Source organism: Akanthomyces muscarius, chromosome 5, assembly GCF_028009165.1.
Source record: "Akanthomyces muscarius strain Ve6 chromosome 5, whole genome shotgun sequence".
Lineage (NCBI taxonomy): Eukaryota > Fungi > Ascomycota > Sordariomycetes > Hypocreales > Cordycipitaceae > Akanthomyces > Akanthomyces muscarius.
Window position 1 is genome coordinate 1,347,796 of NC_079245.1, and position 14,738 is coordinate 1,362,533.

Consider the following 14,738-nt stretch of genomic DNA (forward strand, 5'->3'; position numbering starts at 1 on the left):
TATCCATCTTCAACCGGCGTACAGACTTCGGTGGCACGGGAGCGTTTCCAAGTCCGTCCAGTTGCAGCTTCCTTGGCCCTGATTCCAATTTTCAAAATTTACGCCTCGTCTGTTGCTTACTGCAGCTTCATCGCGGATCCAGAGCCTTTCCCGAGCCTTCATTCAGAGTCATCAGTGTGAGGCGCTGTAGAAGCAGAGACCCTGACTATCGCTTCTAGCGCCTGTAGGCCCTGTAAATCTGCCTCTGGCACGCTGTGACTGCCTCTTTTGCCCCCCTGCCAGTTGTGTGTGACTCAATTGAGGACCCGCGCGACAGCGTCAGCCCCACGCCATATGCTCCAGTGATGACTCTTACTGCCGCCGCAGGTTTACCAATACAGCAAGATCATTCTTCGTCATCCTGAGCTTGGCCCGAAAAAGAAGCATCGGCTTGCGCTAGACAGCAAGCCCAGAAATTAAGTTTCACGATACTCAGATACTCAGATGCGTTTACAAGACGTTGCCAATGTCGATTTGTGCCTTGTAGCGGCCATCGCCCGCTGCCCTGACAGACCCAGTTCATATGTGCATAATCAGTGTATTCAAATTGTCTCCACGCCAAAGCTTGAATTGTGTCTCTCTTCCAGGCCCATCACACCCGGCTTCTATATACTATCCATTCTTTTTTCCTGCTAACCATTCACAACTACTCGCGATGCTTCGCTCTTCCTGGTATCAACATCTTCCTTCACACACAAACAACAAACAAAAACACACACAAAGCGAGTGCAACATAGGAAACTGCCCCTCCTGAAGATATGTCTTGGATAAATGCCATGTATATGCTCGCACTAGATGCTTAAAGAGTCCACACTGGCGCCTTCATCAGCACCTGACGACCCTTGACTTCCAGGGCCATGAACCCGGCAAAACGAACTCGCTTGGGTTCCTTCATGATACCTGCACGTCTGTTAGCTCCTGTCTCATGCGTCTCCGCCGATCTCGTAATCTTACCCGTCTTCCCCTTCTGGCCTTTGCCACCCTTCTCGGTCAGCTCCTCCGGTTCAGAGTCCGAGTCGGATTCCTCTGCGCCAGTCAAAGACGGCAGCCCTGCCTTCTCTACCTCCATCAGGTTCGGCTGCACAATGTCGGTCGGCAGCGGGTACCAGATGGAAACATCGCGGCTCTCCAGTGGTAGGTTTGCCGCCATGCCGATGGCCAGCTCCACAATCATGGACGTGCTGCCCTCGACTCCAGGAGGCGGAGGAACCGTCAAGCACGAGTGGAGGTGCGCCGACAGGTCGGTCGTGGCCTTTTGAATGAGAGCGGCTCTGTTCTCGGATGCCTTCGCAGTCAGGGACTTTGCCAGTCCGTCCAATGTGGCCATGCGCCAGCTGACAATCTTGGTCGTCTGCGCTTCAAACTCCTCCGGTCTGAGCATGGTGTGAGTATTGCCGCGTATGCCCTTCTCAATATTCTTCAACTGGGCGCTCAGCTGCGGGTCAAGATCCGGGTGGAAGCACTTGTCAAACAGCTCGTCCACAAGCCATCGCGAAACAACGGCGCGTCCGATCGCAGTCATCTCCTGCTTGCCCGTCTTGATCGCATCAGGGCTGACATAGCTTGCAAGCCAATCAGGAACGACACGCCAGTCCTTGCGGATATTGAAGGAGAGGTTGATGATGGCTCCGTTCAGACGGTTGAATCGTGTAGCGTATTCGCTGTCGTCAAGGGCAGTCCTCGACTGCGACATGCGCTGGTTGGCAACAGCATTTTGCAGCTGCTCGACTTGACCATTGAGCTGTTCAATCTGAGACTTGCCATCGAAATAGAGGCGCTTGACGTTTTTGTATTTGGTGACTGCACAGGTTAGCACAAGTGATACACTAGCTGTCGATTAGGGCAGTTTGAGACTTACGCAGTTCTTTGAAAGCCTTTTCGCTTTCCGCATCCTTCTCTGTGGTCGGCTGAGGAGTCTCACGGCCTGGATCTGCCCCCTCGAAAAGGCGGCCATCACCCCGGTAGCCGGGTTGACCGCTGCCGGCACCTTGTCCTTGCGATGGCATGGGGCTGGTAGCCGTCAGGCCAGCATTGCTGTGACGGTAACCGGCGGCGTGACCGGCAACCGGGTGCTCAGCCTCGTTGCTTCGTCGCGAACCTTGGGGTGCCATGCCGGGCTGCTGTAGCGACGGCGGCTGTTGCTGGTTCAAGTGTTGTGCGGTTCCAAGCTGCAGAGCCTGGGGAGTCTGGTTTCGGGAATCTTGATCGTATGCAGAAGACTCATGCGAGAGCTGAGAAGCGGTCTCTGGGTTTTGCGAACCTGGATAGCCGGCGGGGGGTAGCCGACCGTCTGCCGTCTGCTGAAACAAAAGCTGCTGGTGAAGTTGCTGCTGCTGCGTAGTTTGCGGCGCAAGATCGAAGTCAGGCTGGTTATTGTCAAACTGCAGCTGCTGGTCCTGCGGGATGAGGGTCTGGCCGGGGCCCTGCTGCAGAATCTGCTGCTGCTGTTGGTGAGACTGGGGGTGCGGGGGCGGTTGGTATACAAGCTCGTCGTATGAGGAATTATCGAGATCGTCGCCGGTTACGGGACGGACTGTATTGGAAGGCGGCGGTATGCGGGAGTCCTGAAGAGTGCATGTCAGCGGGCGGTGTGAGTGAAAGTTGGGCGAGCAGGCGCCGTCAAGGGACGTTAAGAGCCTCACACAGCAACGGCTTGTTTCACCACCGGGTGACTAGCAGCGGCCAGCAGTGTGCACACAAAGCCTCCAAAGAAGCTGAGATCGAACACGTTGATTGTGGAGTGCAAATAGGGTTCAGGCCGGGTGCTTACTCTCTTGCTTGACTGGCGGCGTGCTAAGCCAGCGTTGGGGTCGAACGGCTGGCTGACAGGATGGGAGACGGGTGCGTGCGAGCTGTTCTGGCTGCTGCTGCTGGTGTCAGAGGTGCCGCGGACAGAGCTAAAAATGCCCTTGATGATGTGAAGCTTGCGGTTCGTGCGAGGCTTCTCGGGCGCGAGCTGCGGCGGCGGCTGTTGCTGCAGCTGCTGTTGCTGGAAGCTTGCGGGGCTGGGGAGGTCGTCGACGGAGCTGCTGGCGACGCCGTAGAACTGCTGCTGCTGCTGATGATGTGGCGGCAGCTGTTGCTGTTGAAGAGAGCTCTGCGAAGGGTAGCGCAGGCTCTGGGATCGATTCACGGTCGGGTCAACAAAGTCGGGATGTTGCTGCTGCTGCTGGCGGGCATCAAAGACGAAATCACCGCCAGGGTGCTGCTGGAGAGGCGAGGGGTTATTAGTGGCCGTGCCGGTGGAGGATGCGCTGTAGAGGTGCGGCGGGGGAGCCGGCGCCTGTGACTGGGACTGTGACTGGTGCGACTGCGGCGGTGGTTGCTGCTGCTGCTGCTGCGGCGGCTGCTTCTGAAGCTTGCTGGGTCCGGGATTCTGCAAAAGTGGCAGGCCCTGCTGCTGCTGTTGCTGTTGCATCTGCTGCTGCAATTGCTGCTGCTGGCGGGCATCAATGGCTTCGTGAGGGCTGCCCGCCGATGGTGACAAGGCAGATTGCGCGTCCATACCAATCGAGTCAGCAGACAGGCCACCGCCGCCTACAGCCGCATCGCCGCCGCCGCTGCCAGCTGGATTGCTCGCACCGCTACTCTGCGCCCCAGCAGACGACTGCTCAGGGAGGCCGTGCTGCGAGCGGTTGCTGTGCTTCCCCAGACGTCCAAACGTTGGCATCGGGGCGTTTGTCTGTGTTTCTGTCTGGAGGAGGAGGGGGGGGTTCCGACAGGAGGGGGGGCGTGTGTCTGTGGACAGCCCAGGGGCAGAACGGACACGTTGGAGGTGAAAATCTCGTCTAAAAAAAGAATGTCGAGGTAGAGGGAAAGGAGAGGAGAGATGATACGGAATCGAACAGCGGGATGCAAAGTAATGGAGAGAGGCGCAGCTCCGGATCGTTGGGGCGGGATGGTGACGGATGGAGGCGTCCTCTGGTCAGACAAGGTAGCTAGTAGCGTAGCAAGTAGGCAAAGTTAGGTGCTGGTTCATGGTTGGAGCTCTAGCTTTCTGGATCAGTACCCCAGTGGAAAGCTATAATTAATCCACTCCTCTTTTAAGCGGGCTCTCTCTTTTATTTTCTTCTGCTTGGTACTTTTTTTCTGTCGAGAGCATTCTTGACGCAGCAGCATGCATGTCGTAGACTGTCCAGCGTGATGTGATTACTCTTTGCTTGGGCTGAGCAGCCTCGCTTCCGGGCCACGACTCGAGCAGTAGGCGAAGCTAAAAGGGGTCTCTTTTTGCTATAGGCTGCATCTGGTTATGGGCTCTATAATTCCAAGGCACCATGGAAGCTAACGTTATAGCTTGCCTATAAGCTGCCAACGTGCCCTGTATTGCGGAAGGCCCGGTCAGCTCATTGGCTCAACCCAAGCCTCGCATTGTCCAATCTGCCCATTACATCTTGTTATCCTTGGCAGATCAGGCTACTCATCTCTAGATATCTTTACGTGCCTCGCTTGCTGTGTTACCAGAGCCCTGTGCTTGCTGCCCGGGTCACCAGCGGTAATGAGCAGGCTCTCTAGCTCCGTGGCTGTGTTCCATTTATTGGGTACTGTTTTGCCTTGCGCTAAAATCGTAGCGCAGATTGTCACTTTTGCTCTTGTATATCTGCGGAGTAGAGCTTGCAGCCTGCATGTGGACAGATCTACAGTTTCGGCTGTCCTGCCACAAGGATCTTCAGCGTAGAGTAAAATTGGAAACAACACTAGCACCGCTGCACCAGTGGTTACACGCGCTCAGCAACAGGAGCTGCAGGAATACGCAACGGCTCCTTTCTCTTCATCCCGTCGGCAACAATCCAGAACCATCTCAACCCATGAAGATCCATCGGCGCACCAAATTACACTGGGGCGCCAACACCGCCAGGGCATATTGAAACAGCCCTGCCCGTAAAATGCCAATTATAAACATCATTATGCAGTCTTTTGCTAGCGGTGCATGTTGGCCATATCTAAACGTCGTCGCCGTGTGACTTCTCGCGTCGCCTAATGCTGGTTATCGACCACTTAGCAGGCGTTCAAGGCAAGTTTCGCGTTTCGGCATCAGATGCATCTTTGCACACGACCAGTCTGCCGCTGCCCTCGTGGAGTTGATCTAATGCGCGTCGCCAACGGTCCGGTCCCTGTTCTATCTTTGGGTGCTGCTGGGTGAGGCTGTGCTCCGAGCTAGGGGAGTGAGCATGTCACCGCTCCCGCGGTAGCCCGCAATCGCAGCTTCTTCTACTGTGCCAGCATGGGCTACGTCTATTAATAACATGATTTTGATATTAAGTGGCGTCAAAGTATGGCCGCTTATACATCACAATATGAACCCAGCCGGCAGTTCTCGATGCTGCCGCTGACGGCAATGTATTATTCATTATGAGTACGACCATTGCCTGCGCCCGGTCTTATTCGTACAAAGTTTGGAATAAGACTTTAATATATACATTCATATCGGAACATGCATCAGTTCGTGATGTCTGGCGTGCTAGATGTTGAATCTCAGCCTACATGACATGTCTCACACCGCCGAGCAGAGCCAATCCAACGAAGACAGCCAATGCGACGATGCTGATCCGGCGCAGAATTGGCTTCTCGGCACCAAATGCCGCCCAGTGGCGGTTGGCTTCCGCGAGGTGACCCTTGATTTGCTCGTATCCGAGCTTGTAGTAAACCATGCCACCTAGCGCAATCGAGTAGCCGAAGAACTGAAGTGCCGTGACTTGGGATCCAAAAAGAACCATGGACGCGACGACGAGCAGAATATCCTTGAGTACACCGCAAATAGTCAGCACGACGGCCGATGTCTTGCCAATGAGGAGCACGAGGGAGACGTTGAGCATAAAGGCGCAGAGGCCGTTCAGGAAAAACGTAAACAGGCCGACGTGGAGCACCTGGGCCATGGTGCACCGGGGCACCTCGGTGAGGAGGGCGATGACGGCATTGAGCGCGGCGCAGACGGGCGCAAAGTAGTACAGCGAGACGAGAGGGTCCATCTTGAGGTCGCCGGACAGCAGGCGTTGGACCATGGTCAGGCGCAGGGCCTCGAACATGACACCGCCGAGCTGGATGATGAAGCCAGCGAGGACAAAGTCAATCTCGCCAAACGAGGCAATGATTACACCGAAGACGATGACGGAGACGTTGGCGGCCTGCTTGAGCGTGGGCTGGGAGACACCGAGCGCCCAGCCGGCGAGCAGCACGGCCATGGGCGTCGTGGCCTTGAGCATCTGGATAAAAGAGACGGAGAGGTAGAGGTAGGCGACGTTGCTCAGGATGAGACTGGCGCTGAAGAAGACGCCAATGGGAACGACGGCGCGCAGGTAGATGCGGCCCGTCATCTTGACGGCCTTGCGGCTGTCAAGCATGGTGGTGTACCGCGCCATGACTTGGGTCACGACGGTGGCAAAGACAAGATGATATGTCGTGAGGATGACGGGATACTCTGGTCAACGTGTTAGTATATTTTTGATGCCGTGAGAGTGGGCGCATACTAAATTCGAGCGTAACAAGCACCCATTTGTTGAACAGAATCACCAAGGAGGAAAAGGAGATCCAGGCGCTTCAGTCCTAAGTCAGCACAGGCACGGCCGAACAGGGCGCAATTGGCTTCACTCACACGACATAGATCCACGGCGGAAGAACCATGCCAGGCGGCTTGCTGGCTTCAACATCGGGGTTGACAGTAGGCAGCGTCGGCGAAGGCGGCTCCTCAACCAGACGCTCCATCTCGACGGGATCGCCGTTCTCCTTGTTGGCGGCCATGGCGGCTGTGGCAGACGACGCGCGCAAACAATGGTCTGGCGGGCGTGTCAGGAGTGCACTCGGCACCAGTATCCGGGTCTAACGGTGAGATTCGGGCGACAACGACGGCGCAGATGAGCCAAGAGCTGGACGGATGGTGATGCTGCCCCTTCTCAAAAATTATGTTGTACTTAATGAAACGCTCCCCACCAGGCTGTACGCTGAGCTACGCTACTAGTAGTTACCGTGCGTGCGTCACTATGTCGACTCCACCACGCCCACTATAAATAGCCAGCAAAGAACAAACTACAGATTACGGAGTAACAAAATGATTAAAAGCGAGAGCTGAGATATTATTAACTTTTATTAAATGTCAAAAAAGAAAATGGACGCGCCACACTTTTGTGAGCGCTATCCTTCTCACGGCAAAAGAGGTCAGAAAACAGGGAGCGCCTTGGTCTGGGAAGCATCGCAAATGAAAGCGGTCGCATTGCAAGCCTTTTCGCAGAATCATCCCAGTTACCTGGAAGGAGTGTCGACAAGAGAAGGAGAAAAAAACAAGGTTTGCGGGGCAAGCAATGAGGACGAAAGCTCGAGGCTGCAGAAAGAAATACCAAGTACTGTAATTTATGCAGACCTGCCGAGGCTTGAAAGACGAACGGCGAGGTCATCTTCTTCTGCTGTGGCAACGTTCTCTGAAGCTGTTTTGGCAGGATCCTTCGGGAAATGTAAAGGATTGCCGCCACCCATAGGGTGATTAAAGGGCTCTGAGCTGTGACGAAGTCCCGAAGGTACAGGGCTTCGGTGTTCAAGGTAGCTGCTGTTGCTGGGAGGAGTTCCAGGGCCGCCGCTTTCCACTTCGGACTCTCCACGTGTGAGGACACTAGAGCGACCGCTGCTCTGAGTGTTGCCACTGCTGCCACTTTCTTCGGACGATCCCTGGCGACGCCCCTTGCTACCCGAGGCTGCCTTCGCAACTGATGGCGGGTGAAGATGCTGCGGCACAGCACTGGCGGGCTGCAGGGAGTAAGTGACAGTCCCAGTGTTAGAGTTGTCATACGCCGCCGTGTTCGCCTCTGCTTCAGCTGTCACCTTCTAGGTGAATGCATAGGCTGAGTCGTCTTGATCATTGTCGGGGTCGTATTGTTTCTCGGAGAGACCTGCAGCGCCAACCAAACAGCGCATAACGCCGACAGCCCATCGGTAATTCAGCATCGCAAACATGAAGCGGGCGTCTTCAAACTTGTCAAACTTGATGCTATAACGATCGCCTTCGAGAACGGGAGATCCATCGGATCTATGCGAGCAGATCATTTGCTTCTTTTTGTGTTTGTAGTCGGGAGTCTCCAAGATCATTGCTTTCATAGTTTCCTCATCTGGGATAATGTCCTCTTCGTTTGAGACAATGGCAGTCTGTGGCATCCAATGAGCTGAAAAATGAGTACGATAGCTCTCAGGCTCCCCGTCTCCAGACACAGTGACCTGGAGAGGACGGAGTCCAAACAGTCCGCCGTCGAACAACTTGTGCACATGACAATTGAAAGTCAAGATGTTCCAAAACTTGTCTGAGCCCTTTTTGCTGCATAGGTACGGCTTGACAGCGTCCGTGTAGGCGTCACCAAAGAGCAGTCTCGTCGAGTCAAAGATATTGCCTACGAGGTGGAGAGAGCCGTTGCTGGCATTCATGCTGTAAGGTACGATGTGAGAGTGTTGGTGGGATCCCAACTTGTTAGAGATGACACAAATTTCGCCGTCGCGAGCGGTCACCTAGTTTGAAGTTGTTAGCTCAAATCTGTGATGTTAAATAGTCGTGGGAGTTTATGTAAGAAGGGATTACCAGAAAATTCCTCTGTCGGTTGGCTTGAGCCCACGACAACGTGGTATCATGAGACTCGAAAGGAATGGTTGCTAATGAGACAGCTGGCTGAAGAGAAGACCCAGACGGGGAGCCAACCGTAGGCTGAAGATCAGGTACTGCCTCTGCCTGCGTGCCAGACGGCTCCGACGGCTCGCTCAATTTCGCGGGTTTTGCAGCCGAACCGGAGCTTTCAGCCTGGGAAGAGCTCGTTTTGGGGGTAAACAGACCGTGTAAGGTACCTCTTCGCTTTTTTTCTATACGCTCTGTATCGCCCAAATTGGACAGCTTTCTGCTGAGCCCCCTAGCGGATGCTTTCCCCTTCTCCAGCAGGGCTGCGAAATCCCTTTTGCTGACCTCTGTGGGCTGGGCGTCGACAGCCTTGCCTTTTGCAGCGGTAGGGGGGGCGCTATCAGCTACCAGAGGCTGAGTCTGCCCGGCTGGCGGCAACGAAACCGAGGTTATTGCGTGTTGTGGTGGGTGGACTGCGTGTGCAACTAAAGCTGGTGCTGCTTGAGTATTGGCAGGCACTTGTCTCGTTGGTATCTTCTTGGCGTTGGAAGCAACAACAGAACTTCCCATCCCTAATAACGAATGTTAGGAACAACCGAAGAGTACCAAAGGCGGGAGGGGGGATCAAGTTGAGAGGGCACAGAGAGGGAAAATTGGCTTACCCATCAGTATGAAAACTTTGGCGACGTCGCAAATCCACTCGGCCAGAGGAGGGTTATCCACCAGATTCTGTAAAGCATCTGGGCTCAACAAATACAGAAACGCCTGCATCCATGGAGTAAACCTTTTGTTTTGAGGGACGGTCGGCGCCGAAGAGTCTTGAGGCACAGGTATCTGGCGATACCTGGCCGCGATTGTCTGAATTTGTGGTAGCTTGGGTAAGAAATCGGCAGAAGTGCAGTCTGACAACGCTTTGAAGATTTCTGCTCCCATAATTGGGTCATTTCCCATATTCATTGGGTTACCTCGTTGATCAGCCGACATAGTGGGCGTGTCTGTGGGAAGCAAGTGGTTCGAGGCATATGATGAGGGAGAGAAGAGGGGAGAGCGGCAGAAAGGGCAGGTTTGTAAAATTTATATCACAAATACGATAAAAAGAACGTGTGTGTGTAAACAGAAGGCTTAAACGGAAATAATAGCGAGATCCAAGTCATCCCAGGCAGAAGAGATTTCCCCATTTTTTCGTTTGCAAGTAGACTGTGAATCAGCCTCCGGCGGCGTCCACATCATAGTCACAAGGCTGGATCAAACACCAACGCCACTAAAGTTTGCTACGATTAGTTATTTGATTCAATCGCAAGATCCGAACTTAGAAGCCTGTGCGGCTAGTGGACTGCCAAGTAAGTGTTGAGTGTCAAAAAAGAAGACGCCGCTCAAATAAGTAGAAGCAGCACTTACTTCTTTTATATTTAATCCAGCAAGTACTCTTACTATCTTCATCATTACCTTCTTTTGTCCTTTTCTCCGGATTTTTATTTCTTTCTCTCTTTTCTTCATTTTCTTCCTCTTTACAGCTTCTCATTCTTTTCCCTCGGTCTGTTTCGTCTAAATGTGCAAGGCAGTGGAGTGGAACGAAAACTGTTTATTTTATTATGACTTAGAGTTCTCTCATCAGCGCAGGACCGTAGTACATTTCTCCAGCACGCTCTCGAATCTTGGTGAATATTTACTCCTACCATGCCTGTAAAGCCGCTGCGCCGGTGGCTGTGTAAGTGTCTGTGTAGGTGTCAGTGGCTGTCTGCCGCCTAAAAGTCAGGGCAAAATCAGATCTTGAGTTTCACGCCACCTTTGGTCTAGATGACTATCCATAATAAGTTTGAAAATTAGAACTCTTTACTGAGTTCGCATCAACGCAGAGGTTTTTTTTCTTTTTCCAGATCCAGTGGCTTTCTGAGCCACATGCCCAATACGGAGCAAACTTTCCATGACTTTCCTCGCTGTGCACCGGAGATCCGGCAAACGATATGGAGAACAGCTATATGTGAGCGAAGAAGGCCGAGTGCTCATCTCCTCACCATCTCTCCCGCTGGCAGCGTCTCCTTCGAGAACTGCCAGAGAGTTCGGTTCGCGCCGCCGGCCAACAGCTCGTGGGAGTAGGACCGGGCGTCAGGCTCCGGGGCGGACAGATGCGTCTGCCCAAAGCTATCGTAGTGAGGGAAAGTGCTTAAAAGCGCCAGGAACTAAATAGCGGTGTATCGCCCGCATCGTATTTGTGCCATTTTGTGCTTGCAGGGACGTGCATTGCGCTCAGCTTTGAAAACCTCTGGGGCGGTCGAGCATGCAGACGACGCGCAGCGTCTGTCACAGCAGCTTGTTTACCCTAGCTTAGGGATATTATCCTCGCAATCTTCCCCAGTCGTTTAAGAAATCGCTTATATAGATTTCTTGTTGCCTTAGGTATTGAAAACGTTTGATTTTCTTGCATATTCAGCTGCACACGTGAAAAGAGTCGCAAAATCGCGATTCTGGTACCGGGTAGCAGTTCCACGTCGTGCGCACGAGAAGACAACACTAACATATTACTGGCCACAACTCAAATTGGAATCTCGTTTGAGAGGTCTTTCGAATTTTATGCAGCATCTCGTCTGATAACGGCGGGGTTTAACTAAATATGCTGGCCTTGGTTGTGCAGCGGCTGCAAAGAGGCGCCGGATTTAGCGATCGGAGAGAAATCAGCGCTTCTGCCAACATTTCTCCACCAGTGAGTATTGCCTTCCCTAGTCTTGCCCCCTTCGCCGGATTGAATCAATCCTCGCCCAGGTACAGTTACACCCAGACAATCACGTATTGAAGACGACCCGTCACAGTATCCGGATAACGGCGCAGACTTGGCATGTTTCTTGCGGGTCACGTCTCGCCCCAATACCCTCTTTCAGCAACACACACTAGGCAATTAAAGGTAGTTGCGATGGTTCTAGCTGCTCATCAGTGTAGTTATCGCTTCTTGACCCCAGCTTGTTTGACTGGATACGGTGCCTGGGTTCATGCTTTGTGGTGCAACCATTCCGCATGGGCGGGCCCCGCGGTCGCCCGAAAACCGGGGTAAAAGGTGTAAATGGCGGCGAGCGGCGACGGTCCGCTGGTCGGACGACTAACAGCCGGTCCATTTCAAAGGTCCGGGGGAACAGGCCTTGTGGAACTGGCTAGCTGATAAGGCGCGCCCGATTTCGCCGTAACTGGGACTGTGACAGTTTGCTTCCCTTCTTATCAACAACTTAAAAAGATCTGTTTGGCCTCCCTCTCACAATTACACCAACACACCTCTTTGCTCTTTCTCCTTCGTCTTGGCAAAGAGTAGTTGTGCAGAAAATTTACTTTACACAAAATTTGACCAGGACCTCATCCGCGCGCAAGCGCCGACGACGTTATTAGCCATGCTTCTCGCCTCCCCGCTGACCGCCGTTGCGGCGCTGGTGCTGCTGGTCGTGATTCACCTGGTGCGATGCCTGCGATCACCGCTCGCCAGGCTGCCCGGACCGACAATCTCCAAGTACACGTCGCTGTGGCTGAAGTGGAACGAGATCAACGCGACCAGGACCGTATACATCCACGCACTGCACCGCAAGTACGGGCCTGTGGTGCGGGTGGCGCCGAACGAGGTCGCCTTTACGTCTTGGCCGGCCATCAAGGAGATTTACTGCTCTGGTGGCAGCGGCTACGACAAGACGGAATTCTACGACATGTTTAGGATATATGGTCGACGGTAGGCTTGCGATTTCGGGCTGCGTGAGACGGCGTAGAACTGACTCTGAGACAGCACCATGTTTACCACGTTGAACAAGGCAGATGTAAGGCGCATACCTTCCCGTTGATGTAACGGTTGCTGACAAGAGACTAAGCATGCGAAGCGAAAGCGTATCCTCGCCGATCGCTATGCAAACACCAATATCCTCAGAAGTGCCTCTATGCATGGCATTCAGGAAAGGTCTGCCAAGTTTGTGCGCCGTTGCGCCTCAGCCTCCGGGGCCGCCGATGTTTTTGTGAGTGATCTTGTGTCTTACCCTGGGTGGCTTCACTAACAGTGGAATAGATGTGTATGTGACCGGAAAATGGCCCAGGTTGTCTCCATCGCTGACATGATTTAGCATTGCATGCCTATGCTTGTGATTGCGTTACCCATCATTTGTTTCATCCTCGCGGCACCGATTGTCTGGAGAACGAGAATGACGAAAACATGATGCACCAGGTGGCCGCTGACGATAGCCTGCAAAGTGCGTCTGATGCACATTCATTGACTGTCTGCAGTAACACTGACCTTTGTGTAGACCGTCTCATTTCCCACTACGTTCCTAACTTGCATCGCATTTTCGGCGGTGTTCTGTACTTGTTTGCGAAGCCACGAGAAACACCGCTGGCCGACAACTATGTATTGGAAACCAGCCAAAGCCATGATCCCGCCACATTTACTTTAATGAGCCGCCTGGAGGAGAAGTCGGCCGAGCTGGAGCCTATTGACATGGCTGCCGAGTGTCTCGACCACATGGCCGCCGGCATCGACACCACAGGAGATGGGTTGTGCTTCCTGCTGTGGGAGCTGTCGCAGGCGCGCTCGAGTAAAGTACAAGAGAAGCTTGCCGAAGAGCTGCTAGCGAACCCTCAGGCACCTCTGGACCAACTCCCTTACCTGGACGCTGTTGTATGCGAGGGTCTCAGATGCTTTCCTCCGATCCCGATGTCTCTCCCTCGCTACGTTCCGGGAGGGGGTCGTATGGTGGACGGCTACTGGCTGCCTGAGAAGACCATTGCGAGCTGCCAGGCGTTTTCTGTGCACCGGATCAATGATGATTTGTTCCCCGAGCCGGATAGCTTCAAGCCGGAACGCTGGCTGCAGGAAGAGGGGGATGCTGATCGACGACGCTTGCTGTTTGCTTTTGCCAATGGCGGTAGAGGTTGCATCGGAAAGCAGTAAGTTGTATTTTTGTGTTTCGAATCTGCGGGTTGGCGGCTAACGTGATTATGCAGCCTGGCACTTGCGGAAATGAAGACTTTGCTTCGAGACGTCTACTCAAGATTTACCACTTTGCCAGACGCCTCGATGAAAGAGGAAGCGATGGAAATGTCTGACCAGCTCATTTCGGCTAGACCTCTAGGACAAAAGTGTCTGCTGCATTTCCAACCTCGAGCAGGTGGTGGCGAGGTTTGAACTGGGCTGGTATTCTGTCGGGAGACGCTTCAGACGAGCGCCTTTGTGCGCTGACTGACAGTATTGCATGACGAGACGAGTCTAGAATATTGAACATGATGCGTATTGCAGAGCATGGCCTCTTTTGTATGCAAGGGTCGGTGAAATGTCTAAAGCCCAGTGTTGATAGCGACTTAGTGAGTGCTGCTCCTAGGCCAGGCACGGCCGAGTCTTAGGATTGCACAAAGGTGTCGTGGCACACTCAGGAGTGCACCAACCGAGCGTGTGCAGGCAGGGCTGCAGGCGGATGCCAGACGGGAGGTACCTGCGTGCATTTGGTCGCTCTGCATTGGACGATGCTCCATTGGGCCACACCAGTTTCCATGAGGTTCGTTGGGCATTGGTAATAAATAAGCCAGCCCCTCTTGTCGTGATGGAGTGGCCTGTTTGCTGCAGGACGGAGGAGGCAGCTTTAATTAGGGCTACCAACGCATTTAGTGGATGCTGGGAAACCTAAAGTGCCTGAAATAGGTGCTTTGCCCGCCAACTGTGCGCGTAAAGGCCCTGTAGCCTTTCGTCGCCGTCGCTGCATCTGCCAGGCTGCTCGCTCCACCCCTGCTTGCCAGCCAAAGCCAGCAGATGACGGGAGACGGCTCGTTGCCTGCTCGCCTGCCAATGAGTCCAATGGACCACTCCCCTCCCACTAAGTTACAGCTTGCCTCGCCGCCCCTCCTCCGTCCCGTCCGCCCACTCCCTGTAACGCCGAAAATCCGGGCCCTGCCTGGACTTGCCACATCGACTCATCTGCGCTGCACAATTTTTTTTCTTTCCTTCTTCCTCTCTTCCTCACCCAACCGTGCCAACTGCCTGCACTGCGTTTTGCCAATCCATCCAGCTCAGCCGCCATATCCAGCCTGTAGACTGTTTTTATCGGTCGCAGAGCGTCATCCACCGTTCCCGCACTCGAATTAAAAATTTCGACCAAACCCCCGCTTC

At 53.8% G+C, this 14,738-nt stretch overlaps 4 protein-coding genes across 4 annotated transcripts; 1 reads left to right on the forward strand and 3 right to left on the reverse strand.

Annotated features, from left to right (window-relative positions):
* Positions 1 to 838: 838 nt before the first annotated feature.
* On the reverse strand, positions 839 to 3,709 carry LMH87_009737 (uncharacterized protein; the record flags this gene model as incomplete). The annotated part of the gene is made up of 4 exons (XM_056196785.1): positions 839 to 939; positions 994 to 1,839; positions 1,898 to 2,603; positions 2,810 to 3,709. The coding sequence occupies 4 exons, from the start codon at positions 3,707 to 3,709 to the stop codon at positions 839 to 841; spliced, it is 2,553 nt and encodes an 850-aa protein (XP_056053898.1).
* Positions 3,710 to 5,516: 1,807 nt separating this feature from the next.
* Positions 5,517 to 6,774, reverse strand: LMH87_009738 (uncharacterized protein; the record flags this gene model as incomplete). Its single annotated transcript, XM_056196786.1, has 3 exons — positions 5,517 to 6,454; positions 6,504 to 6,571; positions 6,629 to 6,774. The coding sequence occupies 3 exons, from the start codon at positions 6,772 to 6,774 to the stop codon at positions 5,517 to 5,519; spliced, it is 1,152 nt and encodes a 383-aa protein (XP_056053899.1).
* A 1,074-nt stretch (positions 6,775 to 7,848) lies between these two features.
* LMH87_009739 (uncharacterized protein) lies at positions 7,849 to 8,439 on the reverse strand (the record flags this gene model as incomplete). Its single annotated transcript, XM_056196787.1, has 1 exon — positions 7,849 to 8,439. One exon carries the CDS (start codon positions 8,437 to 8,439, stop codon positions 7,849 to 7,851), a length of 591 nt encoding a protein of 196 aa, XP_056053900.1.
* Positions 8,440 to 11,994: 3,555 nt separating this feature from the next.
* On the forward strand, positions 11,995 to 13,763 carry LMH87_009740 (uncharacterized protein; the record flags this gene model as incomplete). Its single annotated transcript, XM_056196788.1, has 7 exons — positions 11,995 to 12,323; positions 12,378 to 12,408; positions 12,460 to 12,600; positions 12,651 to 12,654; positions 12,706 to 12,831; positions 12,886 to 13,525; positions 13,583 to 13,763. The coding sequence occupies 7 exons, from the start codon at positions 11,995 to 11,997 to the stop codon at positions 13,761 to 13,763; spliced, it is 1,452 nt and encodes a 483-aa protein (XP_056053901.1).
* Between the last annotated feature and the right edge of the window lie 975 nt (positions 13,764 to 14,738).